The sequence below is a fragment of the Suillus paluster genome, assembly GCF_016628075.1.
Source record: "Suillus paluster strain FC165 chromosome Unknown EDB91scaffold_238, whole genome shotgun sequence".
In the NCBI taxonomy this organism is placed as follows: domain Eukaryota; kingdom Fungi; phylum Basidiomycota; class Agaricomycetes; order Boletales; family Suillaceae; genus Suillus; species Suillus paluster.
Window position 1 is genome coordinate 1 of NW_024537798.1, and position 22,151 is coordinate 22,151.

General features: G+C 47.8%; 10 protein-coding genes across 10 annotated transcripts; 2 read left to right on the forward strand and 8 right to left on the reverse strand.

Moving 5' to 3' along the window:
- Positions 1-230: 230 nt before the first annotated feature.
- On the reverse strand, positions 231-1,279 carry EDB91DRAFT_1340673 (uncharacterized protein; the record flags this gene model as incomplete). Its single annotated transcript, XM_041325725.1, has 6 exons — positions 1,069-1,279; positions 899-1,006; positions 729-836; positions 558-666; positions 388-485; positions 231-325 (listed from the first exon to the last, which is right to left on the reverse strand). The coding sequence occupies exons 1-6, from the start codon at positions 1,163-1,165 to the stop codon at positions 234-236; spliced, it is 612 nt and encodes a 203-aa protein (XP_041168921.1). The 5' UTR covers positions 1,166-1,279.
- A 2,540-nt stretch (positions 1,280-3,819) lies between these two features.
- EDB91DRAFT_1088850 (uncharacterized protein) lies at positions 3,820-4,709 on the reverse strand (the record flags this gene model as incomplete). Its single annotated transcript, XM_041316524.1, has 6 exons — positions 3,820-3,837; positions 3,872-3,909; positions 3,966-4,007; positions 4,085-4,138; positions 4,201-4,332; positions 4,664-4,709. 6 exons carry the CDS (start codon positions 4,707-4,709, stop codon positions 3,820-3,822), a joined length of 330 nt encoding a protein of 109 aa, XP_041168922.1.
- A 675-nt stretch (positions 4,710-5,384) lies between these two features.
- Positions 5,385-6,404, forward strand: EDB91DRAFT_1088851 (uncharacterized protein; the record flags this gene model as incomplete). Its single annotated transcript, XM_041316525.1, has 5 exons — positions 5,385-5,465; positions 5,541-5,651; positions 5,721-5,831; positions 5,904-6,014; positions 6,087-6,404. The coding sequence occupies 5 exons, from the start codon at positions 5,385-5,387 to the stop codon at positions 6,402-6,404; spliced, it is 732 nt and encodes a 243-aa protein (XP_041168923.1).
- Positions 6,405-6,578: 174 nt separating this feature from the next.
- EDB91DRAFT_1064870 (uncharacterized protein) lies at positions 6,579-7,076 on the forward strand (the record flags this gene model as incomplete). The annotated part of the gene is made up of 1 exon (XM_041314752.1): positions 6,579-7,076. A coding segment is annotated over one exon (498 nt), but the record flags the coding sequence as incomplete, so codon positions are not given.
- Positions 7,077-7,733: 657 nt separating this feature from the next.
- On the reverse strand, positions 7,734-10,205 carry EDB91DRAFT_1257003 (uncharacterized protein; the record flags this gene model as incomplete). The annotated part of the gene is made up of 9 exons (XM_041324254.1): positions 7,734-7,840; positions 8,172-8,214; positions 8,263-8,289; positions 8,346-8,445; positions 8,504-8,899; positions 8,954-8,988; positions 9,044-9,377; positions 9,498-9,765; positions 10,082-10,205. The coding sequence occupies 9 exons, from the start codon at positions 10,203-10,205 to the stop codon at positions 7,734-7,736; spliced, it is 1,434 nt and encodes a 477-aa protein (XP_041168925.1).
- Positions 10,206-11,222: 1,017 nt separating this feature from the next.
- Positions 11,223-12,146, reverse strand: EDB91DRAFT_1020064 (uncharacterized protein; the record flags this gene model as incomplete). Its single annotated transcript, XM_041312549.1, has 3 exons — positions 11,223-11,501; positions 11,562-11,630; positions 11,679-12,146. Coding segments are annotated over 3 exons (816 nt in total), but the record flags the coding sequence as incomplete, so codon positions are not given.
- Positions 12,147-12,890: 744 nt separating this feature from the next.
- Positions 12,891-13,301, reverse strand: EDB91DRAFT_1257006 (uncharacterized protein; the record flags this gene model as incomplete). Its single annotated transcript, XM_041324255.1, has 1 exon — positions 12,891-13,301. One exon carries the CDS (start codon positions 13,299-13,301, stop codon positions 12,891-12,893), a length of 411 nt encoding a protein of 136 aa, XP_041168927.1.
- A 2,792-nt stretch (positions 13,302-16,093) lies between these two features.
- EDB91DRAFT_1064875 (uncharacterized protein) lies at positions 16,094-16,572 on the reverse strand (the record flags this gene model as incomplete). The annotated part of the gene is made up of 2 exons (XM_041314754.1): positions 16,094-16,192; positions 16,405-16,572. Coding segments are annotated over 2 exons (267 nt in total), but the record flags the coding sequence as incomplete, so codon positions are not given.
- A 250-nt stretch (positions 16,573-16,822) lies between these two features.
- On the reverse strand, positions 16,823-17,921 carry EDB91DRAFT_1257007 (uncharacterized protein; the record flags this gene model as incomplete). Its single annotated transcript, XM_041324256.1, has 4 exons — positions 16,823-17,091; positions 17,147-17,747; positions 17,818-17,832; positions 17,889-17,921. 4 exons carry the CDS (start codon positions 17,919-17,921, stop codon positions 16,823-16,825), a joined length of 918 nt encoding a protein of 305 aa, XP_041168929.1.
- A 1,224-nt stretch (positions 17,922-19,145) lies between these two features.
- On the reverse strand, positions 19,146-21,924 carry EDB91DRAFT_1257008 (uncharacterized protein; the record flags this gene model as incomplete). Its single annotated transcript, XM_041324257.1, has 10 exons — positions 19,146-19,646; positions 19,712-19,949; positions 19,995-20,398; positions 20,460-20,594; positions 20,648-20,746; positions 20,800-20,880; positions 20,935-20,970; positions 21,029-21,309; positions 21,365-21,719; positions 21,775-21,924. 10 exons carry the CDS (start codon positions 21,922-21,924, stop codon positions 19,146-19,148), a joined length of 2,280 nt encoding a protein of 759 aa, XP_041168930.1.
- Between the last annotated feature and the right edge of the window lie 227 nt (positions 21,925-22,151).

The following is a 22,151-nucleotide window of genomic DNA, read 5'->3' on the forward strand; positions in this document are numbered from 1 at the left end:
CTGATGCTGTTACACTTGAGACAATTCTCAATTCACCGAGGGGCAAGCATACATTGGGGAATAGATCTACTAATAACTAACAGATCTCATAGATGTACAAATGATGATGCTGGGCAACAATGACCTCCCGGAGGGTAGGTGAAGGCAGGGTTACTGACTAGTATCGTACCGAGCCAGACCATTATTAAATTATGAGAAACGGTTATGATAAACAAAGACTGACGTACCCAAGCCTAACCCTCCCTATAGAGCGCCGAGGAGGAAGATTGAGGCATAGCGTTTGACCCAGAGGTCTGGGAAGCGAAATAACTGGTGCGGGGAGTAGCTAAGAGTCCCTAGAGTGAGTAACTGACTAACATGAAGTGAGATATAAAGAGACTGACGTACCTAAGCCTAACCAACCTAACCTAGCGCCCAGGAGGAATATTGAAGCATGGCGTTGGACCCAGAGGTCCGGGCGGCAAGATGAGTGGTGCGGGGAGTAGCTAGAAGTCCATAGAGTGATATTTTAACAGCGTTAAGTGAGAAAGTAATGTGAAAAAAAGATACAGACGCACCTTGCCCCCCCCCCTCCCTCTAGAGCGCTAAGGAGGAAGATTGGTCCATAGGGTGGGACCCAGATGTCCGGGCAGCGAGATGAGTGGTGCGGGGAGCAGCTAAGACTCCCTAGAGTGAGATGTGAACAGCGGTAAGTGAGAAACCGACGTCAAAAAAAGATACAGACGCACCAAGTCTTCCTCCTCCCTCCAGAGCGCTAAGGAGGAAGATTGGTCCATAGGGTTGGACCCAGAGGTCCGGGCAGCGAGATGAGTGGTGCGGGGAGTAGCTATGACTCCCTAGAGTGAGTGACAAACAGCGTTAAGTGAGAAGCCAACAGGAAAAAAAGATACTGACACACCAAGTCTTCCTCCTCCCTCCAGAGCGCTAAGGAGGAAGATTAGTCCATAGGGTTGGACCCAGAGGTCCGGGCAGCGAGATGAGTGGTGCGGGGAGTAGCTATGACTCCCTAGAGTGAGTGACTAACAGCGTTAAGTGAGAAGCCAACAGGAAAAAAAGATACTGACACACCTTGCCCTCCTCCTCCCTCCAGAGCGCCAAGAAAGAAGATTGGCGCATAGCGCAAGAACAAAAGATGCGGGCGGTGAGATTTTTTTTGCGGGGTCATTGCTGGCAGTGTCTCAACCAGTCCAGAACATGTGGAGGTGCCCAGGGGTCGTGGTGAAAGGAGAGCAGGCCAGAAACAAGTCGAGAGCGTGTGGGAACAGCAACTTTTGGCACATAGTAATACACAACACATACTCAAACATTTGAACCCAGACTTTGGCGTGGGGAGGGCAGAATTTCAAGGGCTACAAGATGAGATACATAGTCCTATATAAATTGTGGAAGGAAGGGGACGAAAAAAATCGATTTTGTGACCGCGGCACTTAGCACCTAAGCGCCGTCCGCATATAGATAGGGCCGAGGTCAAAACCTCCTTCCGACTTGCCTTCATTTTGCTTCGTTCTTGCTATTTTGTTGCTATTCGGATCCTTGATGTCGAGGTCGAAACCTGGTTTCGACTCGGCTTGATTTTGCCTTGTTTTGGCTGTTTTATCGCTCTGGTATCGCTCGACTTCACTCGCTTTCTTACGTCTTATCATGTTGTATTCCTTATCCTCATCTTTCGCTCGTTTTCTCGATTTTTTCCTGCCCTGGTCTTTCTTCTTCCTTATCCTTGTCTTTCTTATCATATACCTGGGCTATTTCTGGTGGTATATACGGAATGGATATATATTGGCTCAGCCCAGTGTCTACAGTGTCTACATGATGCATGGTGGGATAGCCCAGGGACACATGTTGGGCTGGCCGTGACTATTAAAGTAGCAATAGGCTATCTTGCTTCATATTTTGGACTGTCCCAATGACTATGGAATGACTATTGACATGACAGTAGGCTAGCCCATATGGAGCATATCAGACAACTGTGTAAGCAGAAATAGTACAATACTAACATGAATGTCCAGGACTTCAATGTCATACAAGGTTAGAAGACGAGCATAGGAGGGCTTGGTGATCTGGTTGATCTGATTTGTGGAAGCCCCATACCAGTCATTCTCTGCGACTGGAGAATAAGCTCAGGTCTAGCATGGGATCTATGAGGAGTGGTGGTATGTTGAAGCTCAATAGCATTTAGCATATTGGCAGTTGTGCGTTGAAGATAATTGAGGTAGAATGCATGGAGAATGAGAAGGATGATGACGGTCATGGGGACGATTAGCATCCAGAGATTAAGGAAATTATAGGTTAGGAAAGCGAGAGATCGTCTGCGAGTCCCAGAATGTACTGCTTGGCTAGTGTCAGGTTTGCAAGAGCAAGTCACCACTAGAAATGTTAAAGAAAAAACTACATCAGTTAGAGTAGAGAAGCTTGGTGGTAAGTAACTACCCAGATAAGCGACCCAGTGAAGTAGTAAAGAAAGGAGAGAGGACATTGCAGGACTATCGAGAAGGGATGCTGCACAACAGAATGTAGGAGAAAGAACGAAGAAAAAGCAGCGCAGAATGTTATAGAATGTTATAGAATGTGGAGAAACAACAGAGACAAACAAGACAAGACAGGTGATAACATTTGGATTGGGTTGTCCCGGCGCCTATATGGTTCTAGTGAGGGAGAAAGCATTAACTGCATTCGAGATCCCTAGGATGAAATAAAGAGTACTTGCAATGTGCTAGGGGGCGGAAACTACATATGTTGACAAGTGAAGGTCGCCATGTCAGCATATATATGCTGTAACATGCAGCATGCTTGGAGCGGTGAATGATCGTGAAGAGGATGTGCCAAATATCATGGCTTGCAATTAACCAGCCGAGATAGAATACAGGGGTGTGTGCGTATATGAACCTGTTGCTGGACGATTAGGGCGGCCTCATGCGACACCTTGATTGATGTTGGCCTGCCACCGACAATAGACCAGTAGAACAACCGGTAGTACGTTCAACTATCACCCCATAAAGTTTCATCACGAACCGAGTCAGATTCAGAAAAACAGACAAAGGTCGTACAGTGATGAGCTATGTATTTTGAATAAGTGAGGAAGCTTTATCATTTGAATTCACATCCCTTGCAACATGGACCGCTGCGGAAGCTTACATGAAGAGACCAATTCTGAAGCACAAATTTGAGGATCACTGGAAAGTACTGTTTATGACTTTGTCTTCTTGCATGAAAACGTATATATCGTGAGACGCTCGTAGGACGGGACGATATGCAAGTAGGACTGAGATACAGGGTGTGTTGTCGAGCACAGAATTTGACATTCCTGCCATGAACGAGGCCTGGTGGATGTAAGATATGCAGGTCAAACATTCGAAAATACAACCTACCACGCCTTTAGCGCAGTTTCACCGACTGTCATTGACTTGTCTGGCCAACGCTAGTGAAAGTGAAACCGCCAACTAGCCTGTGGCACAGAGCATGGACAGATAAGATATAATAATTACAGGTGTTTGATTAGTGAAAGTAAAACCACCAACGAGCCTGCGGCACAGAGCATGGACGGATAAGATTCAATAATTACAGGCGTTTGATTCTGGACGGATGGGACCGCAAGAAAGCTGATATCAACGGCAAACATCACGGTAATTGAGCCTGTTGATAATTTTTTTCCATCACGGCTGAAAAATGGTATGATCGACCCATATCTTGTGAAGAGCCTTGCTATGAGAATCAGGAGATCCAAACAGGATAAAATTCATCACGCGAAGAAGGATATTTTTCGAGCAGGTGTCGAAATTGACTGGTATGCGTCAAGTCGGGCTCCCGGTTGTCCGCAGAAATTTACAAAATTGGCGTTTCCTAGCAAAGCAATCAGGAGACGTGGAGCACTTACAACAAGGCTGAGCTCACAAAATTCTCCCATGAATCGCGCTGAAATCAGCGAAAATATTAGAAGAAATCAACTGACCTTCCATGCCTAGGCTCACAGACGATCCACACAGAATGCTCATGCTCCTTTTCAGTACTGCCTGAAAAGACAGTCAACAACGACCCCACAATTCAGGGAATTATTCACTCATAAGAGAATCCATAAAGCTTAGCATACTTGCAACCTCATCCGAAGCAAAGGGTGCTAAACATGTTTCAGAAATGATATTGTCTATGAAGAATCATTCCGGTATTGCGTAAAATGGCGTAAAACACTTATTAGTCTTTACTCACCTGCCTGAGTACGCATGACGACTTCCTTCAGTCTCACAATGACATCTTTCGGAAGGAAATATTTGTTTGGATATAGCTCAACGTGTCCCCTTGCAAGATCGTGATGTGTAAGCAATGGGAGGTAATAGAGAGCTGTAATAAAGTGTCAGCGCATTGACTTTAGTCAAGTTAGCGAACATGCATACTTCTGAGGCCATACGAACCAGTACTGTGATTCTAGCGCATACCCTGGGTGTGATGCAATGAAAGAAGCAAGAATGGAAGATATTCTACGGAAAGAACTCACTGACGTGGCTTTTGCATTTTACTCCTCGAATATTACACATGAGCTCACTATACCTGTGGGCTTCGAACCAGAATATGACACGTTTTTTGGGAACGACAAAGTAGTAGCCCCATTTCTCTCTGCTATTATCCTCCCCCGAGGTTCAAACTAGCTCGACGGATGGATCCAGGGCGATACCTGCGTTAAGCGCTTCTTCGTATGCCTTCTCAACAACCTCATCCATTTTATCCGGAGTTCCAAGGGCTTGAATATCGACACCAGTGAAGACTCACTGGTCAGATATATGAGTCAAAGCCTTGCAAGAGCGGACCGCAGATGTACAAGATTCGAGTGATAGAAAAACGAAGCGCCTTCTGGGTGCGTGAGCGGTTCCTATCCTGACACCAGTGTTTCTGTGGTTCCCCCGCTATAATACTTGAAGACGTTTCACAACTATTAACACACATCTTACCCAAGCTGTCGACAGCGCACGAGCTCCCTAGGTGTCGAGGTGGTCCCGTTATGGACGATACGGTCAACGTCGATGGGCAAGCTCACCAACTGCATGTGCGAAAATAGCTTATGTTCAGCGGAAAATTCAGAGCACGCTGTCAGAACAACGTCGTTGGCCGACAAGGCTTTGATTCGGGTGCGCAAAGCATACGCACCGCGACAGCTCCTGGCTCCGAAAACGCGCAAATAATATATGTGCAGATACAACGCCATCGATATGTATAATAATATTTCAATAATAATAATGTAAAGTCCACCGCACTTGGAATGGCCACGAAGTGTATTGTCCACGCCGCATTTGGTGTCACGCGCCTGGACCCACAATACCGCAACATAAATTGCGGTACTTACGATTTTCCTCTCTTATCTTTCTTTCTGCGCAACCTACTACTACTATTCAACCATCATGCCCCACGTTCTACCTTCGGTATATGTTCTGCTTCCGCCAATGCGCAAGTTCAAGTCAAAGGCAGAGGAAGACAAAAAGGTAAGTCTTTTATTCCTCCTCCTCCTCCTCCTCCTCCTCCTCCTCCTCCTCACCGTTTAATATTCCATCGTCTAGAACCTCCCCACGATTATCGTGAAGAAAGCGAAGCCCTCAGCGGCAACGCTCCGAACATTCACACTTCCGCGAAAGCGCAAGTTCGAGTCAGAGGGAGAGGAAGACAAAAAGGTAAGTCTTTTATTCCTCCTCCTCCTCCTCCTCCTCCTCCTCCTCACCGTTTAATATTCCATCGTCTAGAACCTCCCCACGATTATCGTGAAGAAAGCGAAGCCCTCAGCGGCAACGCTCCGAACATTCACACTTCCGCGAAAGCGCAAGTTCGAGTCAGAGGGAGAGGAAGACAAAAAGGTAAGTCTTTTATTCCTCCTCCTCCTCCTCCTCCTCCTCCTCCTCCTCACCGTTTAATATTCCATCGTCTAGAACCTCCCCACGATTATCGTGAAGAAAGCGAAGCCCTCAGCGGCAACGCTCCGAACATTCACACTTCCGCGAAAGCGCAAGTTCGAGTCAGAGGGAGAGGAAGACAAAAAGGTAAGTCTTTTATTCCTCCTCCTCCTCCTCCTCCTCCTCCTCCTCCTCACCGTTTAATATTCCATCGTCTAGAACCTCCCCACGATTATCGTGAAGAAAGCGAAGCTCTCAGCGGCAACGCTCCGAACATTCACCTGCAGCACGGTGTCAACTCGAGGATTTACGCTGACATGGCGGCAACAGCCTATCCTAAAGGTGGTAGGAGTAGCCCCCGCGGCGCGCACTCCTTCCCCTCCTCCACCGCCTTCTCCTCCGGCTCCTCCGCTTCCGCGTCTGGTTTTGCGTCTGCGTTTGCCTCCTCCTCCTCCTCCGCTTCCGCTCTTCCTTCCCAGCCCTACTCCAGAGCCTGAGCTTTTTCGCTGGGCAGGGAAGCTCTTGGGTAACGATTGACCGGTGGAAAGAAAGGGCCGGCACTTAAATTACATGTGTTTGAAAGTTTGAAATAATTGTACATATATGCTAAATGTATAAAAAAAGTTACTTTGCGTCCTGTCTGACCCTGATGAGGTTGTTGAGCTCAACGGGCTTCACTGCTCCTTTGCCCGCCCCCCAGATAATTATAATCGATCCGCGTCTCTCAACAATCTCGACTTCAGCCTTCGAGACAGATTCGAACAGCGGTGCGTCCTGTCTGACCTTGGTGAGGCTATGGAGCTCCATTGGGCTGCGCTGCTCCTTCGTCCATCAGGTCATTTTGATCGATCCGACTCCCTCGACAATTTTTCCATCAGCCTGAGAGACAGGTTCAAGTACCGGGGCGTCCTGTCTGACCTTGAGGAGGCTATTAAACTCCATTGTGCTGCACTGCACCTTCGTCCCCCTGGTCATTCGGATCGATCCGCGTCTCTCAACAGTGTTGCCGCCAGCATTAAATCCAGACTCGAGCAGTGGGGCGTCCTGTCTGATCTCGATGAGGTCATTGAGCTCGAACAGGCTTTCACCAAGCACACGCCCACTAACCGCCCTGTACTTACCGTTCAGACTTCTTCTACGAAGAAGAATAGTAAAGTTGGACGGAGTACCTCTTACAAGCATCAATATTCCCTCGTCTGCTGCCACTGACCCGTCCGCGTCTGCGTCTGCGGCCAAGCACTCTGCTGCTGCGACCGTGAAACCTTCTGCAACTGCAACGGTAGCTGCCTCGGCTACATCAACGAGCCTTAACCCCCAGTGAAGGTCGGACATGGGCTATTCCACGCGCGGCCACGCAAATCTACTGTGGCTATGGCACGTTGAATCGCGTAGACATGCGTCGGTATCTGCGCTCTCCGTAGCTGTGAAACCAACGCGCATTGGCGCTCGTATATGCTTTTCGACGCACTGATTACTACATAGAATTCCGTAGATCTGAATATAACTATATGTATGGAAAGCCAGACAACTGCGCTCAACTTCTCTCGTGCATACTTCTCCCGACACACCATATAAGGCAGTCAGCTTCTGTAGGTTCGTCCTCCTGAGTAAGGCTGTCGAGTAATTGATGATGCCCGTTATCTAATGATCAACTGTTAGCGTGGGCTCACATTTTCACTGAGAGATGCTCACCGAGCCCGAGTCCTCCACGAACCCCGCCCATATAGCAATACCCATTGGTTTCTTCATAAAATGGCAGGTCTCGATGCTCCTGAACGAGCGGCAGATCTTCGTCTCCTTCGCTAGAGTCGGAGGGCGGCATCCGAGGTAGTGTTTCAATGGAAGCAGCAAATATGCGAAGCAAACCTAAATAAACTGTCCAAGCTGATTTTCGATTGACCACAGGACGTCCCAAGCGTTCATAGCATATCTGAAGAGAGTCTCCAAGAAGACAGGAGGATTGGCGTATATCTCTGACTATCAGGAAAGTTAACCTGTGTACACTGTCTGATTCGCAGTGGCAGATGTCCCGTAGAAGCATATACCTTATATGGTACGTCGGGAGAAGCATGCACAAGAAAAATTGAGCGCGGTTGTCTGGCTTTCCATATATATGTCCCTTTGATATCTTGCTGGCTTCGATGCAAATATACGGAAATCGATGCATTGCAACATAGCATACAATACGAAACATGCCATTAAAAACCACCCGCGCTCGTACCCGCCCCTGCGCTCACGCTCGTACCTGCCCCTTCTGCCTGATGCTGCTGCTGTGCTAGTACAATATACTGCTGGAGAACTTACCGATCACTTCGACAGTGCTGCCGGTCCAAATGCCATCAGATATCTGAAAGGGAGACACATCAGTACACTCGGAAAATATGGTACCACTCACCAGTTTTTTTGCGTCTGTTTCATATTTCTGCAGAAGAACACTATAAGTTAGTCGTGCAAATGGCAGAGCGAAGATAAACACACCTCCTGACGGTCTTTGCCCAGCGAGTCCCAGTATAATTTGAAATCTCGAGAGTAGCCATTGGGTGCTACTTGTTTGAGCCAGCGATGTGCACAAAGAGTTCTGTTGTGAAGCTATGTTAGCAACGTCAAATGAGAATCTTAGTACTAGTGAGACTCACCTCCCGTTCTTCGTAGTTGCAGGGCGGAAGTTCTTGCTGGTAGGACCAGGCTTTCCTTGCGAGTCGGCATTCACGACTTGTAAGGTCACAGACTCGGAGGGTGTAGATGTGCCACGAGCCTCGATCGGTGTTGCTGCAGAAACACTAGGAAGGTCGACAGTATCTGCATGAGGTGCGTTTGTGTCGTCTGCAGATGGTGTTGGTAGCGTGAGCGATGTTGTCGGATCGGATGCTGTCGGTGTTGCAGGGGCATCAGCGGAAGATATTGCAGAATTGGTGTCAGCGGGTGCTGCAGTTGGTGTCATCGCGGTATCGGCGAGAGCAATTGGGGGTGTCGGCAATGCATCACGAGGCTCGTTATTTTTCTTTTCCTTTAGGCGGATAATGGCATCTTTTCTGAAAGCCAAAGTTCGTCAATGTAGTAGGTATATTGAGCAGAAAAGTACTCACAAAGGGTTTCGAATTGGAGCAAATAGGGTTTTTGGCTGTTGCGAATAAAGTAGTTCAGATAGCATGAATGCAGATAACTACTGAACGTACTGGGTTGTTTGTCTGAGGCTTTGGGCTCGGCGACAGTGGCAGCAAAAGAGTTGCTCTAGATGATGAAGGTGGATTGGGAGACTCGATGTTTGAAGAAGAGATCTCGGGTGGCTCTGAGTCGTGAGCCTCCAAGTCCATGTCAGCTGTTTTCGCACGTTTCGAATCGTGTTTTGAACAGGTATCGGAAGACTCGACCATCCTCGCCTTTCGCTTTTGTGGCTTTATACGTGGTTTCATCTCCTCGGGGTCAGTAGACGAAGAATATCCTTCCTTGAGATGAGTAGATGCCCACGATGGGTAGCGATCTCTAGCGACATGCTCGATCTTCCAGTACCTGTCACAAAGGGCTAATTCAGGGTGTATGCGAGACACTTCTTTGTAGAGTGCATTGCGAGCATCGGGGATTGCTCGACCCCATGATATCGGTGCTATTCCACGTTGTTAGAGGCCAAACCAGACTGCGCGAAAAGTCTTCATGATGGTGCGTTGCTCGGATGCTGTGACAGGGTCTCCATTTGTATGCTCGAGGAATGGTGATGATCCCCGCTGATCACCTTGTGCATCAGCAGCGCTGTCCCATTTCGTGAAGTCTTCGTGTGTCCAAAAATTGACGAGAGGGTAGTCTTCCTTTCGTAGACCATTGATGGGGTTGCATTCGATAGCGTCAGGGATTTTGAGTGGTTGAAGTAGTGCGTGGGAGCCTGAATACAATGAAATATCGTCTGATAGTGAAAGTGAAAGTGAGTGCGATAAAGTTTCAAATGCAGCTCTAAGCTTGGGGTTTGTTAAGCTGCTGAAAATAACAGGAGAAAGCAAACTGGTAAGCATCTCGGGATGCAGTAAGGGTCAAAATTTGATGATTCAAATGTTCATTGACAAATCGCAGACGAATATTTTCGTCTTGGATTTGCGTGAATGTATGCCGTGAGTGGTTATATGCGCTGTTTTGAACATAATAAAAGATATTCAATCTTACTGTATTGTTTGGAAAGCTTCCACCGTGATGCGAAGGGCCATTCCAGCCTTGATTCAGCTGACCCTGCGAAGGTACGAGAAAGGGAAATTGTGCATTAGCATGGCCTGGGAGCTGGTGGTTATTCTCGTATAATTGATTCATGCGGCGGAAATCTTGAGCCTGAGGCTGGTAGTGTTCATCCGACATGATAGACATAGAAAAATAAGTGAGAACCGAATGAGTGAAAATCGTGTAGAGGTATTAAGGAAAGGGGCATCGGTATCGTCCAAGGGCAATTAGAATTCTGCCTCCGCTGGAATATTCCGTTATGAGTCCTCGAGTCGGTGGCTTTCATTTAGAGTACCAAGTTTTTTGTGTCGATTTCATCAAATACCCCAATGCCAGTCAGTGTATCATCTGTTAGTATGCTTGAGGACGTCATTGTCCTCGACATCGATAACCTCGATCCCATTTGGAACACATACTGCTGTCATATTGACATCAAATCTCCTGGTCTCAAGGTAAACTCATCCTATTGGTATTACTGCCTAGCTCATACATACAACTTAAGAAATTGTTTTTCGCTTGAAAGCACCTGTGATCAAGACCAAGGAGGATGTTGAAGAGGAGGGACTCCAGGGCATAGTCAAGGTCGAGGATGGTGATGTTACACTCATACCTGAGGAGCTTGGTACGAAGGTTAAGTTAGAGGACTCAGACCTTTTTCCTCAGTACATTTTGCCATATGCTGTGCCATATTTTTACAACTGACTTATTTCTTGCAGGACATGTGAAGTGTCTCCCTGTAGGATGCTCACGAGACGTATTGGCAATCCAAACCGAGACCTGGAAAATCCAACTGCTCCTTGGCGTTATCTCGTCCATCCTTTTCCAGCTTCCAATATCACTTCTGAGGTCGCAAAAATGGATGTTATTAGGCAAGAGCATGAAGACTCGGCGAGAGGCTTGGAGAAACCCCTTTACAAACTCACATTCCCCCTCGTCTGATTGTTTTGTCGCACTTGTAACGTTTTGTTGTCTCTTCCATTGCATTTATCTTGTAGACCTCTTCTAATTGCACGCAACAAATACCTGTATTACTATTAGCGAGATAGAACCTTGTCGCTACTGCTTGCTCAATGTATTCATGAAATGTTACCGAAAACTTCTCTTGGTAATATAAGAGCACCATAGGAACAAGTACTTCTATTCTTCTCGCTCATTATCGTTATCATCCTCTTCAGCAAATACTCCAGTATATGATACATCGAGCCCGGTCTTTTCAATAACAAAGACTCGGTCCTCGGTTACTCCAGATGGTAAAGTAGGCCGGTGAGGAATAACTGTGACAACGGCCTGGATATTGGTAACATCTACGATGCGAAGGCCTACTTCACCTTGATTCGTGCAAGACCAAACCGTCTGGTGCGACAATTCAAGAAGCTGTTTGTAAGGTGCTGAATATAATGAAACAAGTGCAACAGTCCTGAATCGCCATGTTGCCTGTGTACCCTGTAGTTGGCGGACAAAATCTTCAGGGTCCTCATCGTCACCAGGTTCAACATCATTTCGAATGGCGAGCTGTGTGAAATATTGCACCTCCCCATAGCAAGTCATTCCGTCAATCTCAAGCTGAGAATATTAATTAATTTGAGAACACACGATAAATATATGAAGTACCTTGACATTTCGAGACATCCGTGTTTTTTCTGGAGGTCTCAGTGCTTCCTTCCATGCTGAGCGGGCAGCTTGTCCATTTGGGAGCCGAAGGCGTGACCACCGATACATCTTTGGTGCATTACGGCCCAGAAATACAGATATCAGTCTTTTCTCTGCGTCTGTGTCTGGATACCTTGGCCGTTTCTCTCGTGCTCGCAGTAAGACATACCCATCTCCAACATCAAATGAATACCGCGGATGGAGATTAGAAGGTGGTTGGAGATGGGGGAACATCGCTTTCACAGCGTTTATTTGACATCGGATGAGGCAAACTTGAGTTAGACATGCATAGGGAAGTTTGGGTTGGCGGAGATCAAATTCAATATCTGCAAATGTCCTCTCCATTGTCCATCGCGAAGAGCAAATAGGCGATCCAACACGAAGGCATTCAGGTGCGAGATGATTTGATAGATGAGCACAAGGCCGGATGGGTTAAGGCAGTATTTCATGCAAACACACCAGTGCACATCTGACATTGGAAAGATGATATGGGATATGCTAGAAGAAATATAACTTAGTACTAGCGCGCGCGAAAAGTACCCAAAGGCTTACCAGTATTTTAATCGCTTCTTGTTACGAGTGCAGAGCGCCAGCTCCGCCTTGTGATGCTTTTCGCCCCCCGGCACACCAAAGGGAGTTACACGGCAAACACAAAGTTGTGATGTGCAGCTGGCACCGTAAGGTGTGTTGATCAGTTTTATGGTGAGACTGAGGTGTGCTGACGCGACGTTGTTGAACAAATGTTGAACGTTACACTGCACACTGCATACGCAATTCGATCAACACAATTGATCACATGATCAAGCTAAGTCGAATTCCGTCGAAGTAACGATAATTTACATTTATAAAATTTAATTCCGTAGTTCTGCGTGGAATAGCCTATGTCCGACTTTTACTGGGCTTAAACCGTCGCTCCTCACACTCGGGGGCACTGCGCCGGGCAGAAAAGCAACAATCACTGTATCCGGCGGCGTGAATTCCGAGTGCACCAACTGTGGTGAAACTCATACGCCGCTGTGGAGAAGAGGTTTGAACGATGAGTTCAATTGTAATGCGTGCGGTGTTTGCTATACATTGGTAAGTCCTCTCGTCGTGTGTTATGGACTCGAGCTCATTCGACCATCTTTCTCCTTTGCAGCACAAACGTCCATGCCCAAAGTCTATGCGTAGAAGTCACGGTGAGGGACGACGCAGCGGTGCATCGTCCCTTGCTTCTGCGTTATCTGCATTGTCCTCAGCTGCGTCGCCGCCTTCTTCTTCAGCCACGCCCGTTGGGGAGGTGGTGAGTCCCAGTGCGAGTGCGGGAGCTACAGCTGTAACTACCAGTATGGATCCTGCTGTAGGTGCAAATGCACATGCAAGTGCGAATACAGTTGCGAGTGCGAGTGCAGCCACGAGGGCAAGTACCAGGGTAAACGCGGGTGCAAATACAAGTGCAGGAATTGGCATGAGTGCGGGCAGAGGGGATGTTGTAGAGAATATTGGTGAGTTAAGCGCCGGAATATATTCGAGCACAATTCTAACCTGGACTCTGATCTGCAGGCAGCGCACAGTGATACAACTGCAACACGACTGCAACGCCATTGTGCTCAGCCTCTCTCACCGCGAACGATGAGGGATGGGTTGTAGGTCCCGATGGACGGGTTCTCCTCTGGATCCCACTCATCTTACACCCAGTGATGTATGTCCCAGGGAACACGCTGTTGATACCCCACTCAAGCCTCGCAGTTCGATTTGAGCTGTCTCATGCACGGCATGGCACGTTATGGCACAAGTGTCAGGAACAAAAAGCTGCCCTGTCTTCATGATGATAATCCATTTGATCGCGCCTTGCATACACGGATAGAAGCACGGTACTAATACAATGCAGATTTCACACAGAACTTGTACAATATATGTTCACCATTTCTCGATCCGCGACTTTCATTTTCACTTCTTCCGTTCTGTTCTACCAACGAGTCCCACATTCTGCAGTGCGCTACAAGAACATATACTGCGGCGGGGATCGAGACAGAACGAGTTGCACGAGCGTAGTAGTGTAGAAATTGCAAGCTGTGAGCTGCGACCTGTTGTGATTGTATATGTCGTCCTTGAGCGTGATGTAATGACTCGGCCTGCTAGCCATACATGACGATCAGTGATCGATACAGAGTGAGTTGCACGATCATAGGAGTGTAGAAAGTGCGAGCTGCGAACTCTTGTGATTGTATATGTCGTCCTGGAGCGTGATGTAATGACTCGGCCACTAGCTATATATAACGATCAGTGATTGAAAAAAGATGAGAGGCAGTAAAAGCAAGCGATGAGTGGGTCCGAGTAACATGAAATGGGTTGGAGTTCACTACACCAAATGGCCGGCCTTAGTTGCTGATGCTGAGCATGATAGTAGGGCTTCATGAGGCACAACGACGGAATATACTTCAGAAATAAATAGTTGAAATACAATCCACAGGATACTGCATGGTCACTACTATGTCTCAAGCCCATACTACTGGTTCTCGCCCTGCTCAGCCTTATGGAGGACCAGAAACTAACCCTAACATAGCCGCAAATAGGAGCAAGGGCAAGGAGACAGGGATTCAAACAGATGGAAGAGTGATAACAAAAGAAAAGACCCAGCATGCGACCGTAAACAACAGTCTTACGCCCATAAGGCGCTGAACACGAGGGCCGCCCATGAAAACGATGCCAGAGCAACAGCTCAGAGCCCCCAAAGGGACATACGGCAAAGAGACAGGGCTTGAGACAGAAGGAAGAGTGAAAACAACGAAGGAAAAGACCCAGCATGCGACCGTAAACAACAGTCATACGCCCATAAGGCGCTGAACATGAGGGCCGCCCATGCAAACAATGCCAGAGCAACAGCTCAGAGTCCCCAAAGGGACATACGGCAAAGAGACAGGGCTTGAGACAGAAGGAAGAGTGAAAACAACGAAGGAAAAGACCCAGCATGCGACCGTAAACAACAGTCTTACGCCCATAAGGCGCTGAACACGAGGGCCGCCCATGCAAACAATGCCAGAGCAACAGCTCAGAGCCCCCAAAGGGACATACGGCAAGGAGACAGGGCTTGAGACGGATGGAAGAAGGAAAACAAAGAAGGAAAAGATCCAGCGTGCGACCGTAAACAACAGTCTTACGCCCATAAGGTGCTGAACACGAGGATCATCCATGAGGCCATGCCAGAGCAACAGCTCAGAGCCCCCAAAGGGACATACGGCAAGGAGACGGATGTAGAAAGACACGACAGTGGAGAGAAGAAGAGCGAGAGTTGAAAAAAAACGCATTTTCAACCATCACGTGTTTTTCACACGCTACAAGAACAAACATTGCATAATCTAACGTCAGCAGCGGTAACAGAGTAGTGGCAGTGGCACCACAAGCGTGGCCGAAGCATGGAGTTTGGTGCGATGTAAGGCGTATGCGATAAAATGAGGCAATTTGACTGGGGAGTTGACGATGGGGGATAGTACAGTACATAGGGTCGATGTGCCTTGTACTCAGTGTTTGTACGTTAGATCGTTGTCAGCATTTATGTTTGCATTATCTCGTCTAATGATCTCTCATGAAATTCCATCACAAATGATATAACAATATCAGTTGTGTCTGCGTTCATGCTCGCCTCCAAGGTCATATGCGACGATACTTACTCTAACAAGTCCTGGAGTAGAGTAGCTCAGGCCTCGTGGATGTGCTCTTGTTTTATTACCCACCTCTTCGCTTGTCCCAAGTATCCCCCATCGTCATCCAACTTCCAAATATCCCCCATCGTCGTCCAACTACCAAATATCCCCCATCATCAATCAACTTCCAAATATGCCCCATCATCGAGATATTTGTAACTTCCAAATATCTCGCCGATGGGGGATATTTGGGAGTTGGATGACGATGGGGGATACTTGGGAGTTGGATGACGATGGGGGATACTTGGGACAAGCGAAGAGGTGGGTAATAAACCGAGCGGACATCCGCGAGGCCGTCATCCAACTCCCAAATATCCCCCATCGTCATCCAACATCGAAATATGTAGGATATTTGGAAGTTGGATGACGATAAGGGATACTTGGGACAAGCGAAGAGCCCATCATCATCCAACTCCCAAGTCAAGTTGCCTCATTTCATCGCATACGCCTTACATCGCACCAAACTCCATGCTCATCCAACTTCCAAATATCCCCCATCGTCATCCAACTCCCAAATATCCCCCATCGTCGAGATATTTGGAAGCTACAAATATCTCGACTATGGGGCATATTTGGAAGTTGGGTGATGATAGGGGATATTTGGGAGTTGGATGACGATGGGGGATACTTGGGACAAGCGAAGAGGTGGGTAATAAACCGACCGCACATCCACGAGGCCTGAGCTACTATACTCTAGGACTTGTTAGAGTAAGTATCGTCGCATATGACCTTAGAGGCGAGCATGAAGATGACGGTGGGGTATATTTGGGAGTTGGATGACGATGGGGGATACTTGGGACAAGCGAAGAGGTGGGTAATAAACCGAGCGGACATCCGCGAGGCCGTCATCCAACTCCCAAATATCCCCCATCGTCATCCAACTCCCAAATATCCCCCATCGTCGAGATATTTGGAAGTTACAAATATCTCGACGATGGGGCATATTTGGAAGTTGGATGACGATGGGGGATACTTGGGACAAGCGAATAGGTGGGTAATGAAACGAGCGCATATTCGCAAGGCCTTAGTTGGATGATGATGGGGGGATATTTGGAAGTTGGATGAGCACGAAGCTTGGTGCGATGTAAGGCGTATGCGATGAAATGAGGCAACTTGACTGGGTAGTTGGATGATGATGGGGGATATTTGGAAGTTGGATGACGATGGGGGATACTTGGGACAAGCGAAGAGGTGGGTAATAAAACAAGAGCACATCCACGAGGCCTGAGCTACTCTACTCCAGGACTTGTTAGAGTAAGTATCGTCGCATATGACCTTGGAGGCGAGCATGAACGCAGACACAACTGATATTGTTATATCATTTGTGATGGAATTTCATGAGAGATCATTAGACGAGATAATGCAAACATAAATGCTGACAACGATCTAACGTACAAACACTGAGTACAAGGCACATCGACCCTATGTACTGTACTCCTCGTCCGATCCATCATGAGAGTCAGAGTCCCCACTGGACATCGAATCATCGTCCCCGTCATCATCGCTCCAATCATCAGGGCCGTAACGGTGAAAAACCCGGCACATCCTAGATGTCCGGTCATTCATGTCTCGCCCAATTACGATGCACCGAGTCAGCTGAAAGTTCACATCCCGTCGTCGGACGCTCTCAATGTCCATACACTGGTGCAATCCATTGACGATAGTGCTGGGTGGGAAGCAGCGATGCTTGTCTGTGTGATGTGGTCAGTACATCGTGTTGTTTCATACTCGTAGGGAAGAACTGACTGTGGTTGGGCTCCAGAATCTTCGCCTTCGCCTCAGCTATCTCCCATAATAACATGTATCCGCGTCCCAAAAAATCCCATGAATATTGCTTTTCGGGCCCGATGACGATGCGAGGATCGTTGAACGCATGCTCCTCAAGGAAGTCTGCCAATCGGCCGTGATCATCGGAACGAAGAAGAATCACTTGCATTGTTGGATGGTTGAGAAGTCGCTGGATCGACGACGCCATCTTGTTCTCTCTGCGGATCAAGTCACCCCAGAGAGCAAGGTGAGTCAGCCGAGGGAAGGATTCGATGCGAACATGCTGAAAGAAATCATGATCGTCGATATCAAGATGTGTCAGTCTAGAGAAGACATTGACATTGGCGATCGAAGAATCAGTGAGAGTGAAACCGATTTGCAGATGCAGCGCAGTAAGGGGGAGGGCATCCAGGACTGGTTGTAGAAATGATAGGTTCTTGTGAACCGGATCGGTGTTCGACGCCAAGGCAAGGTTGCTGATTCCTGTGCACAGTGACAATATCTCAATCATAGTTGTGCCCTGGATGTCGCCATGGAGAAACATGGCGTTGATCGATGTCCGGGCGAATTCCTCGTGCATCTGCCTGAGGCAAAGACATCGAAGGAATTGTGAAGCCTGGCGTTCACCAACAATAACAATCCTTCCGTACAGTAATCTCTCGAACCTGCCACAGAACGATCAGTAGGATGACATTGATTCAGTGTTACATCGATCGCTCACCATGTGTATGTCCGCTTTGACAATAAAATCCATGATGCCGCATCCTCTCTCAACCGAGTGCCTAGAGTCAATATTTTCATGATTATCTCGAGGGGAATGTAGGGTTGCATGGTAGATGGTATATCGCAATGTACCATTCCACGCTGACCTGATCATTTTTTCATCTAAACAATGGCAAACAAAAACGCCAAGAGAAGTCGTTATTATGTATTATTGTCACACTGAAACACAAGGAGTGTTTTACCTTGTTCATGATGTTGTTTGAGGAGACGGCACATCTGTTACCTGTACCATTCCACGCTGACCTGATCATTTTTTCATCTAAACAATGGCAAACAAAAACGCCAAGAGAAGTCGTTATTATGTATTATTGTCACACTGAAACACAAGGAGTGTTTTACCTTGTTCATGATGTTGTTTGAGGAGACGGCACATCTGTTACCTGCGCCTATTATAATGGAGCACGGCCCAATGGTTACCAACACAGACTTAGATACAGTCGCCTGTGATCAGGACATTTGATACAACACGATTGTACTAGTAAATGCGTGTATATAAAGAGGAGTGTATTAATGGGACTCATTCAGCCCCAGTTTCCGCCTCTCCACAGCGTGATCTCAGTGATTTATCGAGTGAGCCCACACCCACTCTTCGATCATTGAAGGCCCAGTGCCCTCCCAAAAGTATCCTTGATGCCCAACGGGCAGTGCAGCGCAGAAATCAGTCTCTAATAGGGTCAAGTAACCCTCAGTGGGTCTCTTGATTTGGACTGTGCATGGAAGATGGTATTCATTCAGCCCCAGTTTCCGACTCTCCACACCGAAATATAATCGATTTATCTAAACTACCACCTCCTTGAGCTTAGAAGTCTGACAGCAATTAATATCCTACAGCTCATCATCCGACAGGCATGGTGGCTTATACTTGTGGTTTGAACTCTCTCCCCCGTCTCTCCGCCATTATCTTCTCCTTTTCTGCTTCCTCTTTTAAGGCGGGCAGGAGAAGGAGGGACCACCATCACCCACCACAACTACTACGTGCTGATCAGCGTTATAGGCATGAATCGGTAAACGAGGCAGGCAGGATATATGAACTGAACATGTGAGATATCAACAACATACAGTAAAACATTTCAGCGTCCGAGATATCTGTCTTTCCTGCTAATACACCGCTGCGAGTTAATTCGTAAAGTCATTTTAGATTTTAAGCAACAAGAAACCTCACATCTTCCCGCAGCCTTGATTGCCCGGCTGTGGATTATAATTCCGGTCTCGCAGTACCTTCCCTGGTCTTCCTAACGTTGTTAGTAGGCTTCTGGGGCGAGTCTGACTCCCCAGCACCGTCATCTTCCATGGAGATGATGTCAGAGGCAGAGCTGGCTTCCTCATAATCATCGATTTGCTCCACTGCCTCATGTACCTCCGAGGCCGACGATATTTGCATGTCAGAGTCCTTCTCACTCTCACTCGCCAACCCAATTTCACTCGGCTCGCTCGTATTATCCTGGCTGCGTTTATGCATCGAGTCACTGACAGCGTTCATATCATAGTCGTGAATGATGTGAGATCCGAATGCTATCGAGGGCGGTGCAACGATGACAGTCTCCATTCGAGATGGCTCAGTCGTTGGAACAATGATGACCTTTGAAGTGGCCGTTGCATGTGGTGCAATGGGTGGCACGACCGGTGATGAAGGATGGATGAATGACTTTGCTGTACTGCTCTTCGTGCGCTTTGCAAATGCATGTCTGCCTTCCCTCTGTGTTACGGGGTTTGGGGATGGTCAGGACGTCACCAGCAGATATTAAAACACAGGTACTTCACCTTTTGTAGATACAGCGTGCTTGACAGCGGCCTCTTGCGTGCTTGTGTATCCTGCCATTCTGAAATGTCCCCTGGCTCTTGCGCACCAGAGATTACCATCTCATTGAGGGCCCCTGATACACCTCCACCATAATCGTCGACATGATCTTCGGCATGCTGGTCATCCTGTTCATCGTCGTGTACCTCGTGATCGAGGGGAAAAGTCTTCAACCAAGGTGGCTGGTCGTTCAAGATCATGCTAGATTCTGGATTAGTTGTGAAATATTCCCGACCAGTCACATACCTCTTGATGGGTGCCGGCAGTTCTGGCAGGGGTCTAATTCCAGGGTGACTGCTTCCAAGTCGCTCCTCAGAGGACGCCTTTCCGATCTCATGGAAGATGTGGACTAGATATTCTGGATTTGTGTCGATGTGCGCGAGAGCAGAATACAGACGGGTCATTCCTAGTGCCTCCTGGAAATCGGCGTTATCCTCTATGTCGAATTGCGCAGGATGGTCGGGAATCAGAAGCCCGTCGAGATCCCCGTCAATGGGCGTATTCGCCAGCTGTCGGAATCGAAGTAGTATCCAAGTACCAAGCTTCAGAAATATGTGTGAGTTGCCGTTCTGGAATGCGATCCGGTTCCAGTTCTCCCAGTCCTCAAAGGTGGACGGGAGGTCTGCATCCTCGTAGTCACCAGCACCCTCCTGACATCATCAGATTGGAGACGTAAATCGATAGCCCGGAACGACTGATGGATGATCCCACCTCATCGACTCCTCTCAAAGTGCCCGACTCCGCTGCTGATGGTGCTCGCACACCCATCAATCTTGGTATTCCTGGTGTGGCCTGTGCGCCCTCATCAATACCATCCATGTCAGACATAGTGTCGCCTCTGTCATACTAGTTGACAAGGGTAGTTAACAAAGCTTATGCTCGCAGTTGGACACACAGACCTCGTGACCAGACTCGATACTCTCCTTCTCTTTTCCCTTTGTGTGCGCAGCTCGTACCATGTCGGGTGTCGAGCGTGTGGCATATTTATGGGTATCATCCTATGCAACAGGGTGAATCAAAGAAGCGCTGGCTCATGGATGGGTGCACATACCTGTCCCCCAGACTCAACAATCGCCTTCCCTTTGCCCCTAGTGATTATCTTCCTGGAAGATCGGTTCGTGCGGCCCTCAACCTATCGATAACAATGATTATTACATATGGATCATGTAGATCGTTGGGTACATACACTGTCAGTTGTTGCCTCCACGCGTCCATGAGCACCCTAATCGACAAACGACGTCGTTAGCTCTCTGCATTTCATTGAATATACTGATACGAACCTTTTCCCGACGGCCGACCTTCGTCTGTCGACGCTCTTTCCGTCCATCCGCCTGAATCTCCGAGATATTCGCAGCCTCGTCGATGTCGTCCTCCTCTTGGTCAGAATTGATCCGAAAATTCTTTTCGACCTTCTCTGCATCAACAACCATTGGCGTGCTGCCGATGTCGGATGCTACTATGGATGCAATCATATCTGACACCGATATACGATGATTTGCAGAGGGATCACCGCACATGTCCTTGCCTTTGCACATCCGCTTGTGGTACTCGATGATATTGACTGATAGATGAGATCAGCAAACGATGGAAGGTATAACGATCTGGATGTTACGCACGCTGATCGACTGGCTCATATCCCTTCTTCCTCTTGAAATCAGCCCAAGTGCGTTTGATCTTCGATAGCGTTGCTTTTTGTTTCTCCTGGTTGAATGCGTGGTCATCTAACGCCATCGCAAAATGATAATCGAGATGTGCCGAGCGCCATGTCTTGTCTGAACCAGGTGCGTCATCTATCACCTCTTTCTGGAATGCCAGCAGCACTTCGCAGTAGTAAAATGTAATGGCAAAGTAGATCGGTACAAGTGGTGATGGGTGCGGCAGCGCCAAGAGCGCAGTGGAAGTCTGCCGATAAATATCGTGATGATGAATGAGTAGGCGTAATGAATCGTGGCATTGGGTGGGTACCGTAACCTATGTGTTTACATGTCATTGAGCAATCACAAAGAGCATACCCAGAATCACACACCGATTCCTGGCCGATAGACAAACTCAGGGTATCTCCATCCTTTTTCAATGAGAATTGTCGCTCCAAAGCGATCTCTATCGCATCCGCAGGCTGTTTCGCCTTTACAATAAGGACAATAGGCTTCTTGCTGTAGTATTTCGATGAATTCATGATGCAAGAAAGGTGGTTGAAGCAACCGTGTGAATTCTGTCGCCGAGGGGAGTTGAGCGCTAGTACCATAATGGATCGATCGGGAAAGCATTTTTGCCAGCCCCAGAATGTCATTGGACATGTATTTCTCGATCGTGTTGAGGAGTATGGCTGTACGTGTCCTGTATGAAGGACGCACCGCTGAAGAGCAGTCTGGAAGTACCAATGTCGGAAAATGAACTTCCAGC